Raw genomic sequence first — 21,254 nt, 5'->3', positions numbered from 1 at the left:
GTAGTAGGAATAGCAGTAGTAGAATTAGTAGTAGTAGTAGGAGTAGTAGTAGTAGCAGTAGAAGTACTGGCAGTAGTAGTAGTAGGAATAGCAGTCGTAGAATTAGTAGTAGTAGGAGTAGTAATAGTAGTAGTAGAAGTACTGGCAGTAGTAGTAGTAGGAATAGCAGTAGTATTAGTAGTCGTAGTAGCAGTAGCAGTAGTAGTAGTAGTAGCAGTAGAAGTACGGGCAGTAGTAGTAGTAGGAATAGCAGTAGTATTAGTAGTCGTAGTAGCAGTAGTAGTAGTAGTAGTAGCAGCAGTAGAAGTACTGGCAGTAGTAGTACTACTAGTAGTAGCAGCAGTATTAGTAGTAATAAAAGTACTGGCAGTAGTAGTAGTCGTAGTGGTAGGAATAGTATTAGTAAGTAGTACTAGTAGTAGTGGTGGTGTTCGCAGTGTGGAGGTCAGGCCCCCCAGGGGAACACCACGCAGAGTGACAGCAGCAGAAAGCTGAGGGCGGGCGGTGCGGCGGCCACGCCCGTGACGTTGCAGTCGTCGCCGTAGCAGCAGTGGACGCTGACCCCCGGGGCGCGGTAGCCCTGGCTGTTGGCCTGGCTGCAGAAGGACTTGTAGGAGCAGGTCTTCATCACCCCGCCTGTAGGAGCAAAGCGCCACAGAAGAAGCACATCCGCTGCTGCCCATCATTTAGTCCAGAGTCCCCCTTTAAACGGGTTCAGTGCGTCTAGGGACGGCACTCAATTGAGGCCAGCGCCCGGGATTAATGGGAAGAGGCTAGTGAGGGAGTGGGTGAGGGGGTGGTTGAGGGGGTGGGTGAGGGGGTGGTGTGAGGGGGTAATGTGATTTGGTGGGCAGGGAATAAGCTGGGCGCTACAAACAATTAAGGATATCGAGGCTGAGAATCTGCTCACTTCCTCGAAAGACCAAGACACCCCTCTGGTCTGCCATGGGATACCAGACAGAGCACACATGCTCAAATGTATGCACGCACACACACACACACACACACACACACACACACACAAACACAAAAAACACACATATACACATGTATGCACACGCGCACACACACACACACAGATCGATGCACATGCACACACACACACACACACACACGCCCAAGACAAAAATACACACACAGACACACACATACATTAACACACACATTAACTCACACACACACACACACACACACACACACACACACACACACACAAACACAAAAAACACACACATATACACATGTATGCACACGCGCACACACACTCACAGATCGATGCACATACACACACACACACACACACACACACACACACACACACACACACACACACACACACACACACAAACACACACACACCTATGCCCCCCCCCCCCCCCCCCCCCCTCCCCACCACGGCGAGGTACTGAGTACTGGGAATTGAGTCAAAGTGAGACTCATTGCCAGTCCATCCACTATCTCTTTTACTAATGCATTGTAATTAATTGATTGGTTGATTTAATTTATGCCGTGAACTGTAGTCACTCAGCTGGAAAGACAAACTGATTAAAGTAGAAGGGTGAAAAAACCAGTGCTCCAATGTGTGTTGGACTCACTGTCATGGCCCAGTACCACGGCACACGCGTCAGAGAAGCTGGGACAGATCTTGGAGCCCTGCCGGTTGCAGTCCTCGTTGTTGGAGCCCATGCAGGTGTAGCATTTCAGGGACGCAGCTTGAGGTAAGGTAATATCAAGTTAATGACAAGTTATTAATAATAAGTTATTAACCACGGTATATATGACAAGGAATGAATATGTGCTGGTACAGGTGTTACGGAAACCTGTGCACCTCAATAGCACATAGCACACTTAAGAGGAAACCCCCGAGGCTAGCGCTCTGCACCACTCGACCGGCAACGCTCACGCCCTTTACTGCCCCTCATCCAGAGACCAAACACCGTCCGAGCCCCACCGCTGCCCTTTGGAAACATTTTACAGGTCAAAAGCCTTCCCTCCACCTATAAAACAGCTCTCTTGATAAATACCCTTTCGTGATCTTTACGAAGGGGATCAAAACAAGAGTTTTCAGGCTAGCAAACTGGGACCGCTCCAAAGCCCTGCTCAGCAGTCCATCTCCCGGTCGGACCAACAACATGAGGCCTCTTTAACCTCCTTTAATCTCCCACTCAGGAGTGGGGATGGAAGCTTCTGGCCTTCAAGATTAGCTCAGACTGGACGGGTAAACTTTTAAAATCAAACAGACAATAAAAAAAGAGACCCTTTAGGGACACTATGTCCAATAATGGGTTTCTCGGAAAAACATATAATATGTTTTCTCGGAAAAACATATAATATGTTTTTCCGAGAAACCCATTATTGGACATAGTGTAGGCCTATATATATGTCCATTATATATATATATATATAGAGAGAGAGAGAGAGAGAGAGAGAGAGAGAGACTACACAAATATATATATATATATATATATCTGCAACAAAAGTATCGTAATGCTATAGTTTCAAATGAGAGCAATGCATTCACTTGAGAAAATAAATCCTGTTCTCGTTTTGCTGAATTAATGACATAATTCTCTCAGAATTATGTTTTCCTGTAAAATAAATTCTGCCCTGTTTTTCTGAATTAATGACGTAATTCAAAATCTGTCTAACCATTTGAAGTACGGGGTCGATATAAGGCATCAAAGGTATTAACATGTCAAATCAGGTGATCTAACTGTTTGCTTGACCACTTGTAACAGAAGACAATGCCTGGAGAAGCTCCACCATGTCAAGCAGGAGCCTGCACAAAGTGGGAGAGCTAATAACAATACCATCCATATTACTGATGGACACGAGGATCTCCCAACGTCTCAAACATTAACCAAAATAGAACTGGATGTAACTCAACAGGCGGGACATGTTTGCTTCTGTGAAATCAAGCACTTAAGTAAATGGTTATCTTGGGATTTTGAGTTTTCTCCTTATTGCATAAAAACTGTCAGATTTTATTTACTCTGAATTCTGAGATAATAAACTCATTCATACAGAAAAAGAAAGCATCCTTGTTTTCCCCCTTTCAACTTTTCTATTCTGAGATAATGATGTTAATTCAAAAAAAAAAAAGAAAACAAGAGCAAAATTCTTCTCTTAAGTGAATGCATTACGCTTTCATAGAAATCAGATGCTATTTTTTTAAAGAAAAAGCTAAAACAAACTTATTAACTCAATATTAAATACAATCATTAAATCAAATCAGAAATCAAGACTAGGTCAACTGTATCATAAGAAGACAGTTAACATGCAAACAAACATGATAGTGACCTTTTTTACGCTCTATGGTAGTCATGGATGGGGACATCCATGTCTGCATCACATGAATATCCGATTAAAAAAACATTTTAAAAGACTAGGTTACATGAGCAAGTCAGGTTCTAAGATGGGGGAGAGAGATGGGACAGTTGGGAATGGGTTGAACAAATCTCTTACCGTAGTCAGGCAGTAGAACCAAGAACAGAAGCAGCGCTACAGGCCTGTACCGGGCAGCCTTCATGTCGCCGAATTGGGTCCTTATGGGACTTCCAGTTCACACAATGAGAAGCAGGTTGTTGTCTCCATAAGCACCCCCTCTCCCCCTTACCTGATCTTAATCTCAATGATCAGATGGGCAACAACCCCATCCCCTCCCCCAGCGTCGTGACCTCAAGGGGGATTACCACAGCACACAACAACGCACAACATTACAGCGTGATGGACTTTCAGCGCTGGTAATGTTGGTGTGTAGGTGTGTTGTGTTGTGCAGAATCATAAAGAGTGTGTACTCTACCGCACCTCACAGATCTCCTTAGCAGAACCTCGCAGAGCTTTCCTAGTTTGTCAATTCAAATGGTTGTTTATGCTGTAGTTCCTTGTAATATTTGTTTTGAGAAATGACACATGAATAGTTAATGCAGCCATCTTGTTGGAATAACGCAAGCAGAATACATTAAAATGATATGCAGCGTACACAGAAAAACAAATATCGCTCACAACAGCCTTCTATTTAGGCCATCCTATGTGGGCCCCCCACCAAACAGTGAAACAGCCGCTCAGGGTAAGAGAACCATAATCAGGACACATTTGAACATCAGAGGAGCGCTGTAGGAACCCAGAGACACAGCCAGTCGGTTGTATTGCCATCCTTTATTGCACTTTGTAAGCAGATGCTGTACAGCGGTGGTGCTGAGAAGAGCAGGACTCCTATCAGGGCATCACAACAGCCACAGCAGCAGGGCGCTGGACATTAAATTAAGTTACCCATGGCCACAACTGATGACAATTAGTTTGCTTTATATCAAAATAAAATCCCACGTTTTCATCGAGAGCTAAGGGGACAAAGTAAGCACGGAGTATCTACAAGGAAACGACAAGGAAAGCATTGGTTGGTTTGTTTTATATGACGGAACTGTATCAAAAATGCAAGTGAGCGTTATCAATCATGGAAACTCTCTATTTACAAACATCTCACATGCAATAAGCTACTGTGATCTTTAATATATTTTCATTACTAGTAAATAAGCCAGCGTGTAATCAATCAAAACTAAGTCATATACAGGACATATGCTGTCTGTCGACATTTATATTGAACTCTTCTATTTAGAACAAACAACAGCAGGATTAGGTTTACAGTCTTGTCCATCAGTGGCTGTCATGGCAACATTACATTTCATCCCACTCTCTCTCTCTCTCTCTCTATCACACACACACACACACTCTTGCAATCATCCCAACACAGCAACCATTCACACACAGGTACGCTCACGCACACGTGATATGTTGTGTACACAAGCACTTGAATCCACACCCTTAAGTACAGTAAAACCACATTGACACATTGAGTGTAGGGTGGGGCGGTGGAGGGGAGGGCACAGAGGGAGCCATGGAAGGCAAAGTCTGGAAGCGAGACGGGCACGACGTGAGACCCCTCGCCTGGGGCGGAGGTGGCGCCTCTGTTCTTCGGGATAAAGTTTGGCGTTCTTCTGCCTCCCCCTGGGAGACGGGGCGTCGCCACTGCTAACTCCGCCCCATTTTGGCGATCAGCTCGTCGCAGATCTTCGTCAACTCCTCGATTTCTCTGTTCTGTTGTTGAAAAGATACGACACAAAAGACGATTTAGACATCCTTAGATCGAGACAGGCTCCGTAAAACATGTTGTACGGCATAGCTCAGTTACAGCAGATATTTGCGTGACGTTTAACATATTATCCCATACAGCTGATGTGTATTATTTCATCAGTTTAAGTTTAGAACTGACTACACCGTTTAAGGTAGAACAATTACTGATGAAGAATGACTGGCCAAGGCTTCCCTAGAGTCAAACCCATTTGTCACACTTTGTACAGTCTTTAATCTTCAATTAAATGAATTGCATTTGGCTCTACTGCATGTAGGGAATGACCGAACAACACGATAGGGTAACAAGCTACGGTCTAAGGAAACATATGGGGGTAACATCATTAATAACCGAACCGTGGGCGCCCTGACTGACCTTCTGTTCCAGGGTGCGCTCCAGAGAGTCCACCTTCATCTGTTCCTTCCTCAGGCTGGCCGCGCAGGCCGCCTGCTCCTGTTTGGCCTTGCAGCGCACCTGGGCGATGTCCGAGTTGGCCCTGGAGACACACACACAGATACACACACACACACACACACACACACACACACACACACACACACACAAGTTTAGAAAGATTTTTGGGGGCAGCTAACTCTGCAAGTCACCCACTCAAAAACACTGTGTATAGCAGGTATACCACACTGTGGTCATTTGCTACATGTTCAACCTCCTGTCCAGAGGACAGGAGGTTGCTTTTTTACCTTTAAAATAAATGTAAAAAAGTAACAAATGACAACCATGAATATGAAGAAAATCTGTAGCAAAATATAAGGAATAATTATTTTAACTCAATAAACTACACAACACTCCGTGGATAGAGGAGGCAAGCGAGCAGGACGGATGAGACTCACCTGTCCAGCTTCTCCTCGGCGTGGATCTTCAGGGCCTGGTACCGCTGCTCCTCCCTCCGCACGCGGGACAGATACTCCTGGGCACACTTCTTCAGAACCTCCTCGTTCTGCAGAGAGGACGGACGCGGAGGGAAACCCATTCATTCACTGCCCTCTGCAAGTGCAGGGCATCAAAAGTGTCGTGGGTATTTCTGAATATGCTAGCAATTGGTGAGTGTGTGTATGTTTGTATGTGTATGCGCGCGTGTGCATATGTATATTTGTGTACTTGTGTGCTTTGGTTAACGTGTATGGTTGTATGTAAGTGTGCGTCTGTTTGCAGGTGTGTGTGCGTGTGCGTGTGCGTGTGTGTGTGTGTGTGTGTGTGTGTGTGTGTGTGTGTGTGTGTGTGTGTGTGTGTGTGTGTGTGTGTGTGTGTGTGCGTGCGTGTGTGTACCTTGCGGAAGCCCTCCAGCACGTCTTTCATCTTCTCGTAGCGGCGGAAGAGCTCGGCCAGGGACTTCTCCACGGAGTTGAGGTCGGACAGCGCCTGGTCCTTCTCTATGATCAGCGCCTGGATGGTGTGGTGGGACAGGGACTTCTCCTTCTGCTCATCCTCTGGGGGTGGTGACACACACACACACACACACACACACACACACAGACACAGACATACAAACACGCTTGGAGTCAGAACATGAATGGAAGAAATGAACATTTGCACCTGAGAGTACACAGTAGGCACACATACACACGCACGCGCTGACAAAACACACCATCAAACACACGCACACATCACCACGCACACGCATGCACACATGTGTGGGAGCGCACACACACACACGCACAGATGTGCACCAAACGCATCGACGCGCACGCGTACATTTGTAAACACACAAACACACACAAGGATACACGCAAATGAACAGTGGAAGGTGTGTGTGTTATTTGGTTAGATGGATATGTGACCTCTACAATGTACCAGAATACATATGTGGATATGTATGCATGGTTGTTTCTGAATGGTGCATTTCCCACACTTCACGACACAGGTTACAAACCTAAAGGAGCATGCAGAGTAAGTCATGGTAGATCATAAATAATTAATAAGATCGAAATGGCCTTCCGTCTCTCTCCTTTAAGGTGGTGATATAGATCTCTCGCTGAAAAGGTCGTTGAAGATGACAAGAGACAAGAAGGAAACAAGACAAATGGAGAAAGACAAACAAGATGGAGGGCGTCTGCTCTCCGCTGAGTGATGGACGGATGAGGACGGACAGGATAAAAAAAGTGAAGCAAGCGTCTGCGCAACTTACCTGGCATGCCTGATAAGGGGGGAAGAAGGCGGAGTAGGTGGGGGGGTTCAAATTGAAAGAAGCAAAATGGGAGCAGAACAGAAAAAACAAGGGACCGTGTTAAAAGTCAAGCCGGGGCTGGGGGTGGGGGGGGGGAACGCACAGGAGATCGTGAGAAGAGGCCCGCGAACGTGAAGAACACAAGTCTGACCAATGACAGGCAGAGCCGTCCCTGGTGGGGGTGGTCGTGGCTTAATAAAAAAAAAAAAGGAATAAATAAGAGATAAGATGCAACCAGTAGCAGTGAGGCACCAGGGGTCAGAAGATGACCAGAGCTGGAGACAAGGCTGGGCATGAGCTCCAGAAGAAAAAGCTAAATTAAGAAAAGTAAAATAAAAGTAACAAAAAAAAAAAAAAGAATGGCACCAAAGCGGAAGCGAATTCTGAAATGCCAAAAAGTGGACGACATTCTGATTCTCAGGGCCGTATCCTCAACTGAAAATAGGAAGCAAGTACACAAACATCCCAGCTGGTATTGAAGTTAAACCAAACGGGTTAATGGGTTAGGTCACGCAAAGTTCACAGGAATTCCTGTTAGGCAATAACGCAACATGAATAATGTGTGTGTAAGTGTGTGTGTGTATTTGTATGTGTGTTTGTGCGTGCGTTTCTATGTCCGGGCCTATGTGTGTGTTAAGTGTTTTGAACGGAGGGGCGAGAGCTCTTAAGTGTTGCTGTGTGAACCGGAAGGATTGTTCTCACCTATCATCTGAGCAATAGTCTTCTCATACTCTGCAACAATTCTCCTACGAAACAAGAGAGAAGGGGGGGGGGGGGGGGGTAGATATTAATGCATCACTCAAGTCTGTGTGAATAGACAAGTAACCACAGAGTGTATTGCTTTGGTAAAGACATAACTCGAGGCGTCTCTGTGGATATTCTTTAATTGGCTTGTTTTTATTGTACTATTGTTGAACTCAAAACCTCTAAGCTCTAAACAGTCCTTACAGTTTACAACCCTCTGTAATTGCTGCAGGTTCTACTGCAGGCTAAGCCAACTAACGGACACGTTTGTAAGTTCAAAAGTGTTAAAAAAATGTTTGCTCCAGAGCAGGTTGCCAAGCAAGAGGAAAAGAGGATTGATAAGCTCCTCAGTCCCTTCCTTAACCTGAGCCTAATCAGCCTAACAACATAAGCTCTGTCTTATTCCACACAAGCCACAGTGGGGCCAGCTGGACTCCCCCCTCACACCCCAGAACCCGCTGAAAGAGAGGATACACTAAAATAGCCCGGCCTTCTGTGGCCCGCTTCCTAAAAGTTATTCCTCATCCTTGAATGCTGAGTCATGGACTTAACAGGGTAGGCATTTAAACTCAAGTTAAACTTTGTTCAAAAGACATGCTAAAGCTCTTCAAACAAACAGAGTGTATACCACAAGTTATCCTCTACATATATTTCAAACTATTGTCTTGTTTTACCACACAGACAGCAGTTGCAAACAAACGTATAATCGTATTCAGCTGATATCGTCTTTGGCTTCAGTCCTAACAGATTGTCCTCCGAAGCCGGTTAAGTGATGGACTTCTTTAATTGGCTCAACAGACAATCACCCTGGGCTTTGGTGGGTTCTCTGAGCATGATAAACCAATTGACAGGTAAATCGAAGTCGGTGGGCGGGAACCAAGCACGGGTGACCACGAATCAGATCGCAGCAGGTCAGTTAACTAAAGGGGGGTTGGGGAGGTTTTAGAAAATGTGCCGTGTGGGCGGGACCTTGGAGCATGTGTGAATGCCACTCACCTCATCTCCACCACTTCCTGACGGCTCTCCTCGTACTTCCTCTGCCATTCTATGACCTCCTTCTCTTTGGTCACCACCTGACCAGAGAACACAGAATACACTGTGAGGCGGAGTCACAGGAGTCACAATTCCGTGCATGTGTGAGTGAGTGAGTGAATGCGTGAGTGAATGAGTGTGTGAGTGTGTGTCTGTGTATGTGTGTGTTTCTGTGTTTCTGTGTGTGTGTGTGTCTGTGTGTGTGTGTATTTCTGTGTGTGTGTGTGTGTGTTTCTGTGTTTCTGTGTGTGTGTGTGTGTGTGTGTGTGTGTGTGTGTGTGTGTGTGTGTTTCTGTGTGTGTGTGTGTTTCTGTGTGTGTGTGTGTGTGTGTGTGTGTGTTTCTGTGTTTCTGTGTGTGTGTGTGTCTGTGTGTGTCCGTGTCTGTGTGTGTGTGAGATGTTGAGTCAAGGGCACCTCGTCTCTGGCTATGACCAGCGAGTGGTCCAGGTCTCTGGGCAGGTAGGGGCTGGCCTCCTCGCTGTAGCCCGTGGACGGGGTCCGGGTGTACAGCGAGCCCTTGGACACCACGCTCTCCATCGGCGACGCGGCCTCTCTCTGCTGCTCCCGGGGGTCGGGGTCGGGGGAGGAGAGGAGGAGGAGGAGAGGGAGGAAAGGAAACATGTGGGGGTCAAGACGGTCGCGCTAGGGGCAGCAGTCAGGAGGGAGACCACACCTTCCAGGGCCCATCCGAAAAACCAGCGAGCCACACCAACCGCAAGGAAGCATCAAACCACTGCAACTACTACTACTGCTGCTACTACTACTACTATGATCAGGATACACCCCAACACAGCAAAACACCACAATGCAAATGGCACAGGCTTGGGATGCTCCTGAAGACTTAGCCTGCTGGGACATGATTGGATGAAACAGTCTTCAAATACCACAGTAGCTGGTGCACTAATTCTGTCCCACAGCAGAGTGCTGAGGAAGATAAACTGCTGGTCTTAGTAGCTGGAATATGATTGGTGCTGATGATAAACTGCTGGTCTAAGTAGCTGGAATATGATTGGTGCTGATGATAAACTGCTTGACTAAGTAGCTGGAATGTGATTGGTGCTGGTGATTAACTGCTGGTCTTAGTAGCTGGAATATGATTGGTGCTGATAATAGACTGCTCATTTTAGTAGCTTGAATGGGATTGGGTCCAGGCAAGGAAGAGGGAGGGGGAAGGCTTGTTAAGGTGCAAACAGGGTTATATACAGTTCAAGGGGGATGACACAGCACTGGGCAGCATGGGAGGCAGGTGTGGCTCGTGTTAAGAGGTACATCAACATCAGGCATGGTTTCAATCTACTGGTTGAAATAGAACATAAAGAGAGCCTGGGGCCTGTGGTCGCCGCGTTCATCTAACTAAAGCACACAGGACAGAATGCCCTTGGAAATGTAATTCCACTAAGGCTTTGCCTGGCGTGTCACAGTAAAAACATCCAGCGCTCTCTGGCAGTCTGGCATAAAAAGGGAATTTTATGGAATATGTTCTTGTACATGTGGGTGTGTAATATGTTTCTGAATGTGTGTGTGTGTGTGTGTGTGTGTGTGTGTGTGTGTGAGTGTGTGAGTGTATGTGTGTGTATGCACATGCTTCATGTGTTTTGAAAGGTGCAGATGGGAGCGAGTGAGTGCTCCTTTAAGACCAAGAACACAGTGAAACGAGGGTCGAGTGTTTGGTCTTGAGCATTCATGGCTGCTCTATACAGAGGATCTAAAGGAAGAGACGAGGGTGGATCACCAATATGGAACCAGAGAGACTTGAGGTGTCCTTTCTAAAGCCAGGTGGCCTCAAACAAAAGGTTAACGATCGGTAAAGCTCCTTTGTAGCAGGGTACTCGAGATTCAAGGTAGCATGTTGGGAGAGCCTCTTCATTAGCGGTTACATAAATAAACACAGACATCTGTGTGCTTACTTACTATTTACTTTACTTACTGGCATAAAAACAAGCGCATTGAGATAAAAAAAAGAAAAAGATAGGCTGTTGTAAGATAGGTTGTTTCTTTTAAGTTGTAAAGCAACTCAACAAACTTGGGGACGCTGGATGAAGTGAATCCATGACCAACAACATACAGAGAAATGGAGGCGACATACAGGTGATAGACTATGGAGGACAAACACAAGTCCTAGAGGTTCGAAGAAGAAACTGGATCTTAGGTCTAGACATCTTTGGGTAGTTGAGTGGTTCAAGGGGGGGGGGGTCTACCGCTAGTGGCATAGAGGACCTCTCTATCGGGGGTACTACGCTACTCTGGTCTTACTTTCAGCAGGGGGGAACCGTCGATGTTCCACCTCCGTGTGCTGGGCTTCTTGAGGCGGGACTGTGAGGGTCGGAAGAAGAGCATGAGGCAAGGGACGACCAAGGGACGACCAAGAGTCGACCAAGGGAAGACCAAGGGAAGACCAAGGGATGACCAAGGGACGACCAAGGGACAACCAATGAGAGACTAAGGGACGACCAAGGGACGACCAAGGGATGACCAATGAGAGACTAAGGGACGACCAAGGGACGACCAAGAGTCGACCAAGGGAAGACCAAGGGAAGACCAAGGGACGACCAAGGGAAGACCAAGGGACGACCAAGGGACGACCAAGAATCGACCAAGGGAAGACCAAGGGAAGCCCAAGAATCGACCAAGGGAAGACCAAGGGAAGACCAAGGGAAGACCAAGGGATGACCAAGGGACGACCAAGGGAAGACCAAGGGACGACCAAGGGACGACCAATGAGAGACTAAGGGACGATCAAGGGACGACCAAGGGACAACCAATGGGAGACTAAGGGGACGAGCATAGGCCAACCAAGGGGACGACCGCTGGGGGACCAAGGGATGACGGAGGGACGACAACAGGACGACCGAGGGGGAGCCTATAGGACGACGAGCAGCGGACCACGGGACGACCAAGGGGGGGACATGGGGAGGTCCTTGCCCCAAGACCGGGTTTGATCAGTGGAAGGGTTTGATTGTCCTCGCTGTGTTCCATCAGTTGCAGCACCTGACGGCCTACAAACGCGCACGTGTTGAATCCTGAACACTCGTGCGCGTGTTTATCTGTGCAGCCAGTTCAGGAGTCGGACTCGCGGGACCATTTTCTAAATAAGAACCTCGCCCTTCCAAGGCAACATGCATGTTGCCCGACATGCATAGTGGCCTGGAGGCTGGGCTATCTGGGGTATCTGGAGCGGGTCGATCCAGGAGGGCTCGCAGCTAGGGGGAGGGAGGGAGGGGGGGGAGTAGGGTGGGGGTAAAGCCATGTTAGAAATGCTGTTATGTGGGCGGGGCTGACGGGGGTGAGGGCAGGGTCGATGTAGTGGTACAGCCACCGTGTTGTGGATAAGGGCCATGGGATCACAGCCACACTCAAAAGGGGTTTTGGAGTGTCTAGGATCGGGGGGGGGGGGCATCAGCGTGTGTGCTGATGTGGGGGGGGTGGGGAAAGGCAGGCCGGAACTCACACTCATGCTCCCACGCTGCAGCTCATGCACACACGCTGATGCACCGCACACACACACGCTGGTGCACCGCACACACAAGCGCACACACACACACCCTACAATGACACGAGTTTGTCCACTCGGGTGACATCGCCTCGGATGTCACGCATGCGTGCACAGCCGTTGTGCACACACACACACACACACACACACACGCAAACACACGCGCACACACACACAGGTGCAGGCTGACTCAGCGCAGTACCTGGGGGTTTACAGTGGAGAGGGAGGGGCACTGGGAGATGTGTGTGGCTACCTGCAGAGCCTCTATCCGCAGGGCTGCCAGCACCAGCTCCTCCTGGGCCGTCCGAACAGTGGGGGGGGGGGGGGGGGGGGGAGGGGGAGGGGAGTGACGGCCCGAGGATGTGAGAGCAGGGAAGGAGACACACACACACACACACACAACAGACCAAAAGTTGAGGGTGCGCGTCGACTCTCATCCTGCCGAGTTGTACACTGACAACACACTTCCTGCTCCTGAAATCAAAGTCTATAAAATAGGACACACGTCTACAGCCGGTTGAATCGTAAAGAAAAAACCAAGGAAGTTGGGGGTAAAGGAGGTGGGGGAGGGGGGGGGGTGGAAGAAGACTACAGCAGTCGTCACACAGAGGAGGACACACCGGAGCTAGGAGGAGGAGGAGGAGGAGGAGGAGGGGGAGGAGGAGGGAGGGAGGGGGAGGGGGAGGGGGAGGAGCTCCCCGCGCGGCCCGTGAACACACCTGTAACTTGAGGGCGAAGGCATTGGGGTCGGTCTCCGCCAGGTCGGCCTCCAGGTAGCGGAGGGGGTCGTCGGCGCACGGCGCCGGCCCGTCTGACGGGGCCGCGGCGGGGCCCTCTGCGGGGCCCGGGCTAGGGGGCTGCAGGGGCGCCGCGGGGGGAGGGGACGGGGGGGGGGCAGAAAGCATGGAGAGGAAGGGGAGGAGGAGGAGGAGGGAGGAGGGAGGAGGAGGAGTGGGGGGGTCAATATGGAGAAGCAAAGCGCTCCGGCCGTGTCGTCTGGAGCACGGGTCGATTGGGGCCGGCTATCGGGGGCGAGCGGTTAATGGCGCCGTGTGTCGCCGGTGGCCGACTGACTGACTGGGTTCACGTGGGGGGTCTGTGTCGTGTTTCCCATGCGGCTCACAGTACAACACGTGTACTCTGTCGCCCCCTAGTGGCTAACAACGGTACGGCGCGACGGCTGAACACAAAACAGATGACGACGGAATAGACAGACACAATGATCACACCGACCCACACGTACATCTATAAGTATGTTTAACAGTACACAACCACGGCGGCTAAACTGAGCGTTGTTTCGCCCACTGTTTTGCCCCTGTGTTTTTGAGGTAGAACGGAACGGAACGTGTCGGGGGGGGGGGGGGGGGGGGGGGTCACCTGTTCGTCTCGGTCGGCGCTCTGCGTGCGACAGAGGGCCTCGCTCTCCCTCTTGCGGCCCTTGTCCCCCCCCGCGGAGCCCTCGGGGCCCGGCCGGTGGCTGAGCACCGGCGTCTTCATGTCCGCCGAGATCTGAGCCTCCATCTCCTCAAAGCTCCTGTGGAGAGAACGCGTCACGAGGAGAGCAGTCAGCGACCGCGTGGGAGGGAGGGGAGATGAAAGAGAGGGTGGACACAGGGGATGTGTATTCACACGGGCGCACGAAGGCTTATGGAACATTTATGGAACATTGAAACCATACTATCATCATTCCTCTCAACAAAGGAAGGAAATTATCACTAAGTAATATTAAGTCGTTATTAGGACATTAAAGGTCCCATGACATGCCACCAGGTGTGGGTGTGATTAGCCGTTACAAGCCGTTTTGAAAAGCGGGTCTGTTATGACATCACAGGTGGGCGTGTCCCCCTAGACGTGTGACGGACAGATGAGCAACGTTTGCTACGGTCCACTGGGTGGGCTGGTCTATCCAGCACACACATCTAGCTGGACACGCCCACCTGTGATGTCATAACAGACCGATTTTTTCAAAACGGCTTGTAGCGGCTAATCACACTCACACCTGGTGGCGTGTCACGGGACCTTTAAGTAAAGTCAGCTCAGTGTGGACAGTTTGATGTCGCTAGCGTGAAAGCTCAGTTTGGACACATTAGAGTAGCTAGCATCAAAAGTGGACCACTTTTGTCCACTTTTGACGCCAGCTACTCCAGTTGTACTTTGACGCCGTGTGGTAAATGAACCTAGCGGTCAGCATGTGGTGCCTGGGTGTCGTGTGGCGCGTGAGGCGGGCTGGAGGGCGTACCCGGTGCAGGGCGAGTTGGGCTCCGAGCCCATGGTGCACGTGTTGTTGGTCAGACTGTCGGACACAGAGTCCAGCTTCAGGTAGAGGGACGGCTTCTTCACGGAGAGGGGCTGCACAGAAGGACGCAAAAAACACGCGCTTTAGAAATACGCGAACATCCCGGGGTACGAATGGAAACAACGACAGAAGAAGAAATATATACTCTACCGGTGAAGCAGAGCCGATCTTCTCCATGTACTCGATTTCATAGTCTGGCACTGAGGGAAGGGACGGCGAGGTGGAGAGGGGTAGGACGAGAGAGAGACAGAAGGACAAAGGAGAAACACATTTATTTTAACTGCGGATGACTGCAGAGAGGTTGCTGTGGTTGTGTGTGTGTGTGTGTGTGTGTGTGTGTGTGTGTGTGTGTGTGTGTGTGTGTGTGCGTGTGCGTGTCAGTGATTGACGTGTTATTTTCCATGGCTGACCCAGATGGCCCTGGCTGCCCCTGGCTGCCCGGCACTGATGCGAGGGACTGGGGATTATTGGTGTACAACAAAAAGCAGCGTACAGAGTGACTCGCTCTCACTACCACGGGAAACCGAGCGATTCATCCCTATATATCCAGCTGTGTATTGCTTTGACTCTATCGGCCACTCCATCGTTCCTTGGTTGTTATAGTCATGCCAAAAATCCCGCTGTTCTGCTCCTGTTCTGATGTAATCTTGAAGGTCACTTCCGCACACGCACACACACACACACACACGGCCCCCGAGCTCCCAGCGTACCGTCGTCCTGGTGGGGGAGTCCGACCTCGCTGACGAAGGAGGACAGGTCGCTGGGCTGGGGGAAGTCCTGGCTCTCCGAGGTCAGGTCGGCGTCCTGCAGGGCGCTCCACTTGTGGCCGGTGGAGGAGGCCAGCTTCTCCTCGTCCGTGGCGTGCTCGTCCTGCGAGTGGAGAGCGTCGTCCCCGTCCGTGGACTCCTGCAGCGGGTGGGGGCGGGGGGGGGGGGAGAGCGGTTGAGCACGGGCGCGGGGAACGCCGCCGCCAGGGTCAGCGGTTCGATTCCCGCTCGGACCGACAACGCTATAGACGTGCGTTGATTTGGAAAACAGCTTTGCTTTTAAACTGCGTTTTTAATGATTCTTAGCATAATAATAATTATTACTATTATCAAACACAAGTACACAGGTAAGTAGACAGGTCAGGTGAGCAGATACATGAGAGTTATTATTAGAGTATTATGAAAAGGTCACCTGCGATGGTTCACTGGTGGGGGATTTCTTCGGGGATCTCTTCACTCTGAACGTGTTACTGAAAGGAAAATTAAAACACATCAGCAAAACAAATAGAACTTCATTATGATATTGGTGCTTATTCTAAGATCAAACTCCTACAGCTCTAGCTATTGCCTTGTCTAATGCGGGTACAACTGCCAGAATAGTAACATTTAAAGATTTTAAACTAATTTATATATTTATAAAAATAATTTACACACTGAAAGGCAGTCAGACAGTTTAGGTCTTTAGTTAGGAATGAGTGTCAGTTCTAAGCCAATGATATACTTAAATAATAAAAATGTAGAATAGAAATGTGTTATTTGATAAAAATGCAGTTAGTGGGGTCAAGGAAGACTACTGATGGGGCATCTAATATACTACTTTTATATTCCATTGTAATTATACTCTATATTGAATTGGTCTATTTCCCTATTACCACCACCAAGTGCTGCATTTCCAGAGGTCGACTTTGATCAAAATAGGTAAAAAGTAATCAAAATATGGAATACATTGATGTATCTCTTAACCTTAATAAGCATCACATGGAAACTCCCACAGGAAGTGGTGGAAATGAGTCACATGACGGGAGAGCCATGACTGAGGGGCATGCTGGTATTACAGGGAGTCTAAATTAGGGGTCGATCTGATGGATGCTTGCAAGTCTCCCCTGTACTTACAACAGACAACAAAGAGAGGACACACCCTTGGACTTCCTGCGACACACAGCAAATACACACACAGAGACAGAGAGACAGACAGAGGACGCTGGCACGATAGACGGACAAAAGTGCATGTAGTACAAACAGAAACCCCAGTGGGCCCACAATCGGTTAGGACACCGTCTCACGCAGGACGGACAAAAGAGACGACAGACAAGCCACGCGCCGCCCGTACGTGCGACGGTGAGGCGACGCGTCGTTCCGGCGACACTTACGATTTGATCGGAGTCCTCTTCTTCTTGGCGGGCTTGTTCTGATTGTGATCGCCCAGCTCGCCGACGTTGTCGTTGTCCACGTCGTTGTCCACGACCGGGGCCTCGAAGGAGGCCGAGCCCTTGGGCGGGGAGGTGGCCATCTTGTTGGAGGACTGGAACGGGTCGACGGAGTCGTCGAAGCCGCCGCCGGCGTCAAAGCTCCCCGAGGGCCGGGAGAGCTTGGGGGAGTTGGGGATGGCCTTCTTGGTGTTGAACGGGTCGAAGTCGGGGTCCTCCCACTTCTCGGGGTCAAACTTGTAGGACGCTTTGGGCACGGGGACGTCGTCGGCGGCGGGGTCGCCGGGCCCCGCCGAGACCTGGTTGTCCAGCGGCTCCGTCTGGGCGGGCGGGGCCTTCTTCAGCCCCAGCTTGGGCCTCCTCAGGGGCATCTTGGCCCCCGGCTTCTTGCCCAGCTTCTTGGGAGGGGGGGACGCCCGCTTCGCCGCCTCGCCGCTCTCCTCCGCGTAGTCGAACTCCAGCCTCACCGCCGGAGGCTTGCCGGCCGCGGGCTGCTGCTCCTCGGGCCGACCGACGGGCTCGGCGCGGGGGCCCTCCTGTCCGTGGGAGGGCTGCCGGGCGGGGAGCGGGGGGCTCCGCGGCGGGGCGGCGGCGGCGGCTGCAGATGACGACACCGGGCCTTTCCGAGCCAACTCGGGGGAGTTGGCGATCTTGCTCCCGCCGGAGTTGAAGGGGTCGATGTCGTCAAAGTTATCGGGGTCCCATTTGTAGGCGCCTCGCGGGAGAATGGGCGTGTCCTCTCCGGTGGGGGGGGTCCGCGGCGCCGGGACGGGGGACTCCTCCCGGGTGGCGGCCGGGCCGACGGAGGGGGTCACCTCCGGGCCGACGGGGGTCTCCTCCGGGCCGGCGGCGGCGGCGGTCTCCTCGGGCAGCGGGGGCGGGGTGTCCACGCGGGCCTTGCGGGTCCGTCGGAGGGTGCCGCCCGGGCTGGGGGTGGCGGGGGGGGCCTCCGGCTCGTCCGGGGCCCGGAGGGGGCTGGCGGCGCGCGGCTTGAGCTTCCTCTTGGTCTCCGGGGTGGTGCCGGAGGAGGGCGGCCGCGGGGTCTCGGGGTTGGAGTCCTGCCGGTCCAGGGGCTGCTGCTTCTTCTTCAGGGAGCCGGGGCGGCCCTTCTTGGGCCTGCGGAGCGTGCCGGGGGCGCTCCCCGTGCCCACGCTGAACGACTCGGCGCGCGCGTGGAGGCCGGCGGCGGCGGCGGCGGCACCGCTGCCGTCTAGCGGGTCGGCGCCGTCGAGGAGCGGGTCGGCGCCTTCTAGCTCGCCCCCCTGCAGGCTGAGCGAGCGGGTGAGGGCGCGGCTCGGGGACCCGGCCGGCGCGTGCTCGATGTTGTACTGGCCGCTGGCGGCGATGGGCTTGTCCTCGTCGAAGACGATGGAGAGGGAGCGGGCGGGCGGCTGGAAGGAGGGGCCGTCGGAGGGGCCGTCGGCGGCGGGGACCACGAGGGTGAGGTCAGACACCGAGCCTGTATCACAGCCTGGAGGGGTCGGGGCGGGGCGGGGGGGGGGGAGAAGGTGGGATGAGAAATGTTTAGTTTGAATGTGAAACGTATCTATTGGGTTGTTTTCCTGTGAGACAGAAAGGAGGACGCTTCTGTTTTTGACAGCAGCGATTAAGATGACGAATGTGCTGGGAAACACTCAATCAGTGAGTGATCTATTCTATTCAATTAACGATGCTGACGGTGAATGACCACGCAAGAGACAAAGGAACTTTGTCTAAATAAATATATAGCACATATATACCAAATATTTACAATTATTATTATTATTTTATAGAATGATCATTATTGTGAGATTATCATATTATCATTATCATCAAAATAAATGACATCACACAATACATCACACAATGCTCTTCTCCGTAAACAAAGGGGGCCGTATTATTTGATTAGGGTAGGTTCACCGTGTTTACACTTGGGGGTGCTAAAAGACCAGCATCACATTGTGTTCTCTATCCACCCCCCCTTGCAATGGTGCCTCATCTAAACATGAGCACAGTGTTCTAAGAGACATGAAAAGACCGAAGACGCGTTCCGACTGTACCTTCGTCGTCCAAGGGAGGGCTCTGGTCTTGAGGACCAGTAGGGGTAGCGGACTTGACGGGGGTGGTGGATTCTGGGGTCTCGAAGGCGCCGTCTGAGTCCGAGCTCCTATTGGACGAAACCAGACCAGACTTGAGTCAGAGGTTCTGCGATGACGACCGTGATTTATAACCGCCTCTGTAGTGCTTCCTCCAGAGGCAGCTGGGTTCCGCTCGACAGCAGACTCTACAGCACGCTCGGCAGAAAGATGTGGCCAATAATCTCCAGCTCTTAAAGTAGAGAACGAACACTTCAAATTGACAAAGGCCGACCATTCATCCCCTTATTTCCGAGGGGAGAGCACTGCGATTGCGATTCTCTTGGGAGCAATATTTTAACTGGATTTACGATCGATAAACCCTTTTTAATCATGGCATCTTTGTGTGTCCTGTGGCGACATTGAGAAAGACAACGGCCCTTGACGGTTCAGGCAATTCCCGTGTCCCTTGTGGAATGAAGCGAGCATAAATGAAAGAGCTGATTCTGCAGCGGAGAGCCAGATAAGCCGTCGCAGTGACGTATGACTGCTCAGGGTCCTCTGTTTACACCCAAAAAGCCCAGAGACAGAAACACAGCTCAGAGACACAAAGGCACAATGCGCTGGGCCAAACGTGTGGAGTCAGCCCTTGTTAAACCTTGAAAGTAATGATATGCATTGATTATGTATTCTTGCAAGAGGCCAAAAATATTGCTATGGTAGCACACAAGCATATGCACGAATGCAAATACACTGATACAAACTGGCGTGCATGGCTGCACGCTCCCGCACACGGCCAGACACACACACACACGCACCCTCACACGCATGCGTACGATCACGTCCACACACATGGATATGGATGCATGACGACACGTATGCACAGATTTGAATGCATGACCACACACTGATAAGACATGCATGGCCTCTCTCTCTCTCACACACACACACACACACACACACACACACGCACACACACGCACACGCACACGCGCGCGCGTATAACGCTGGCCGCTCACTAACGGAACCACAGACTTCAGCATCCCGCCCTCCCCCCCTCACCGACGCCGCCTCACCTCTGCCTGACCATGTTGTCGTGCCGCGCCCCCCAGGACAGCTTCCTAAGAAGCCCCATCGTGGGGTCCGATCCGGGGCTGCCCCCGTCCGGAGGACCCTCCCAGCAGGGAGTCCCAGCCCCAGCGGGCCCACGTCAGCGGGGAGAGAGCCTGCCACGCGCTCAGAACCATGGTGGACCGGGGACCGCGACAACCACCACAAACCACAGCGGCACCACCTCTCCCTGGACCGCACCGACTGGCAACCGTCTGGGTCTAGACTGCCTTCTCCTCTGCTGCTGCTGCTCTTCCTCAGCCGGCTTCTAGAAGCAGCGACGCCACACCTCAGCCACCAGGTCCCGTCGTTTGTCTCCGCCTCCCAGCCGAGCCGATCGATCGATCAGCTGCCTTTTCCGTCGGCTCCCTTCGCTCCGGTCCAGCGCCTTATCTCTCGTATATCGTCAATAGCTCCTCGCGGCTCTACTTTGGTACTGAAGCGATAAGCACCGATTTGTAAGAGAGAGAGAGAGAGAGAGACTGGCTGCAGAGGTCCAGCACCTGCACTGACTCAGGCTTCCTCTGCTCTCTCCTCTGCTCTCTGCCACTCACAATCCGAGCATCTCAGTCTCGCTTATATCCCCTCGCTCGCTCCGCCCCTCGCTCTCTCTTGTCCCTCACTATCTCTCCCCTAGGGAGCGAGGGCCGACGGTTAGCTGGTCGTGTTACCGTGTCGGCGGCGTACCGTCTGCTTAATTCCCCAGATGATATTTACACCACAAAAAGGCAAACCCACTGCCCACTTAGCCTTATAAGCTGATTGTAATAGAGCTTGCTCAGTCCCCATCGCCAAGTCCACCTTTCTCACACAGTGTCTGACTTTAAGCTGCTTCGTATTGGCTTTCGATGCACTGACTTAGAACAGGAAAACGGGGGAAAGGCGATGGATCAATAACACACATTCCAAATGGAAGCAAGGGATAATTATTGCCTGGAGGGGCTTAGATGGGCTTGGATGGAGGGAGCAGAGACCCTCTGACATGTAATGGCACCCTGGGGTGCAGCTCACTGCAGGGGC

General features: G+C 51.3%; 2 protein-coding genes across 2 annotated transcripts in view; both read right to left on the bottom strand.

Moving 5' to 3' along the window:
- Nucleotides 1–445: 445 nt before the first annotated feature.
- On the bottom strand, nucleotides 446–3,529 carry ly6pge (lymphocyte antigen 6 family member pge; the record flags this gene model as incomplete). Its single annotated transcript, XM_084470147.1, has 3 exons — nucleotides 446–636; nucleotides 1,596–1,712; nucleotides 3,466–3,529. 3 exons carry the CDS (start codon nucleotides 3,527–3,529, stop codon nucleotides 446–448), a joined length of 372 nt encoding a protein of 123 aa, XP_084326273.1.
- A 610-nt stretch (nucleotides 3,530–4,139) lies between these two features.
- tacc2 (transforming, acidic coiled-coil containing protein 2) overlaps nucleotides 4,140–21,254 on the bottom strand; it is a 37,380-nt gene continuing 20,265 nt past the window's right edge. The window contains exons 4-18 of the mRNA XM_084470825.1: nucleotides 19,110–19,216; nucleotides 17,014–18,541; nucleotides 16,056–16,113; nucleotides 15,587–15,782; nucleotides 15,027–15,076; nucleotides 14,820–14,929; nucleotides 13,958–14,114; nucleotides 13,300–13,437; nucleotides 9,505–9,648; nucleotides 9,054–9,130; nucleotides 8,016–8,059; nucleotides 6,416–6,576; nucleotides 5,980–6,086; nucleotides 5,504–5,624; nucleotides 4,140–5,094 (exon numbers count right to left, since the gene is read on the bottom strand). Of these exons, the coding sequence (XP_084326951.1) occupies nucleotides 5,029–5,094; nucleotides 5,504–5,624; nucleotides 5,980–6,086; nucleotides 6,416–6,576; nucleotides 8,016–8,059; nucleotides 9,054–9,130; nucleotides 9,505–9,648; nucleotides 13,300–13,437; nucleotides 13,958–14,114; nucleotides 14,820–14,929; nucleotides 15,027–15,076; nucleotides 15,587–15,782; nucleotides 16,056–16,113; nucleotides 17,014–18,541; nucleotides 19,110–19,216 (3,064 nt within the window). The 3' untranslated portion in view covers nucleotides 4,140–5,028. The remainder of the gene's footprint in view (nucleotides 5,095–5,503; nucleotides 5,625–5,979; nucleotides 6,087–6,415; nucleotides 6,577–8,015; nucleotides 8,060–9,053; nucleotides 9,131–9,504; nucleotides 9,649–13,299; nucleotides 13,438–13,957; nucleotides 14,115–14,819; nucleotides 14,930–15,026; nucleotides 15,077–15,586; nucleotides 15,783–16,055; nucleotides 16,114–17,013; nucleotides 18,542–19,109; nucleotides 19,217–21,254) is intronic.

Source organism: Micromesistius poutassou (genome assembly GCF_964030765.1).
Source record: "Micromesistius poutassou genome assembly, chromosome: 7".
NCBI lineage: Eukaryota > Metazoa > Chordata > Actinopteri > Gadiformes > Gadidae > Micromesistius > Micromesistius poutassou.
The sequence above is the reverse complement of the archived record's forward strand: the minus strand, read 5'-3'. Positions and strand labels throughout refer to the sequence as shown.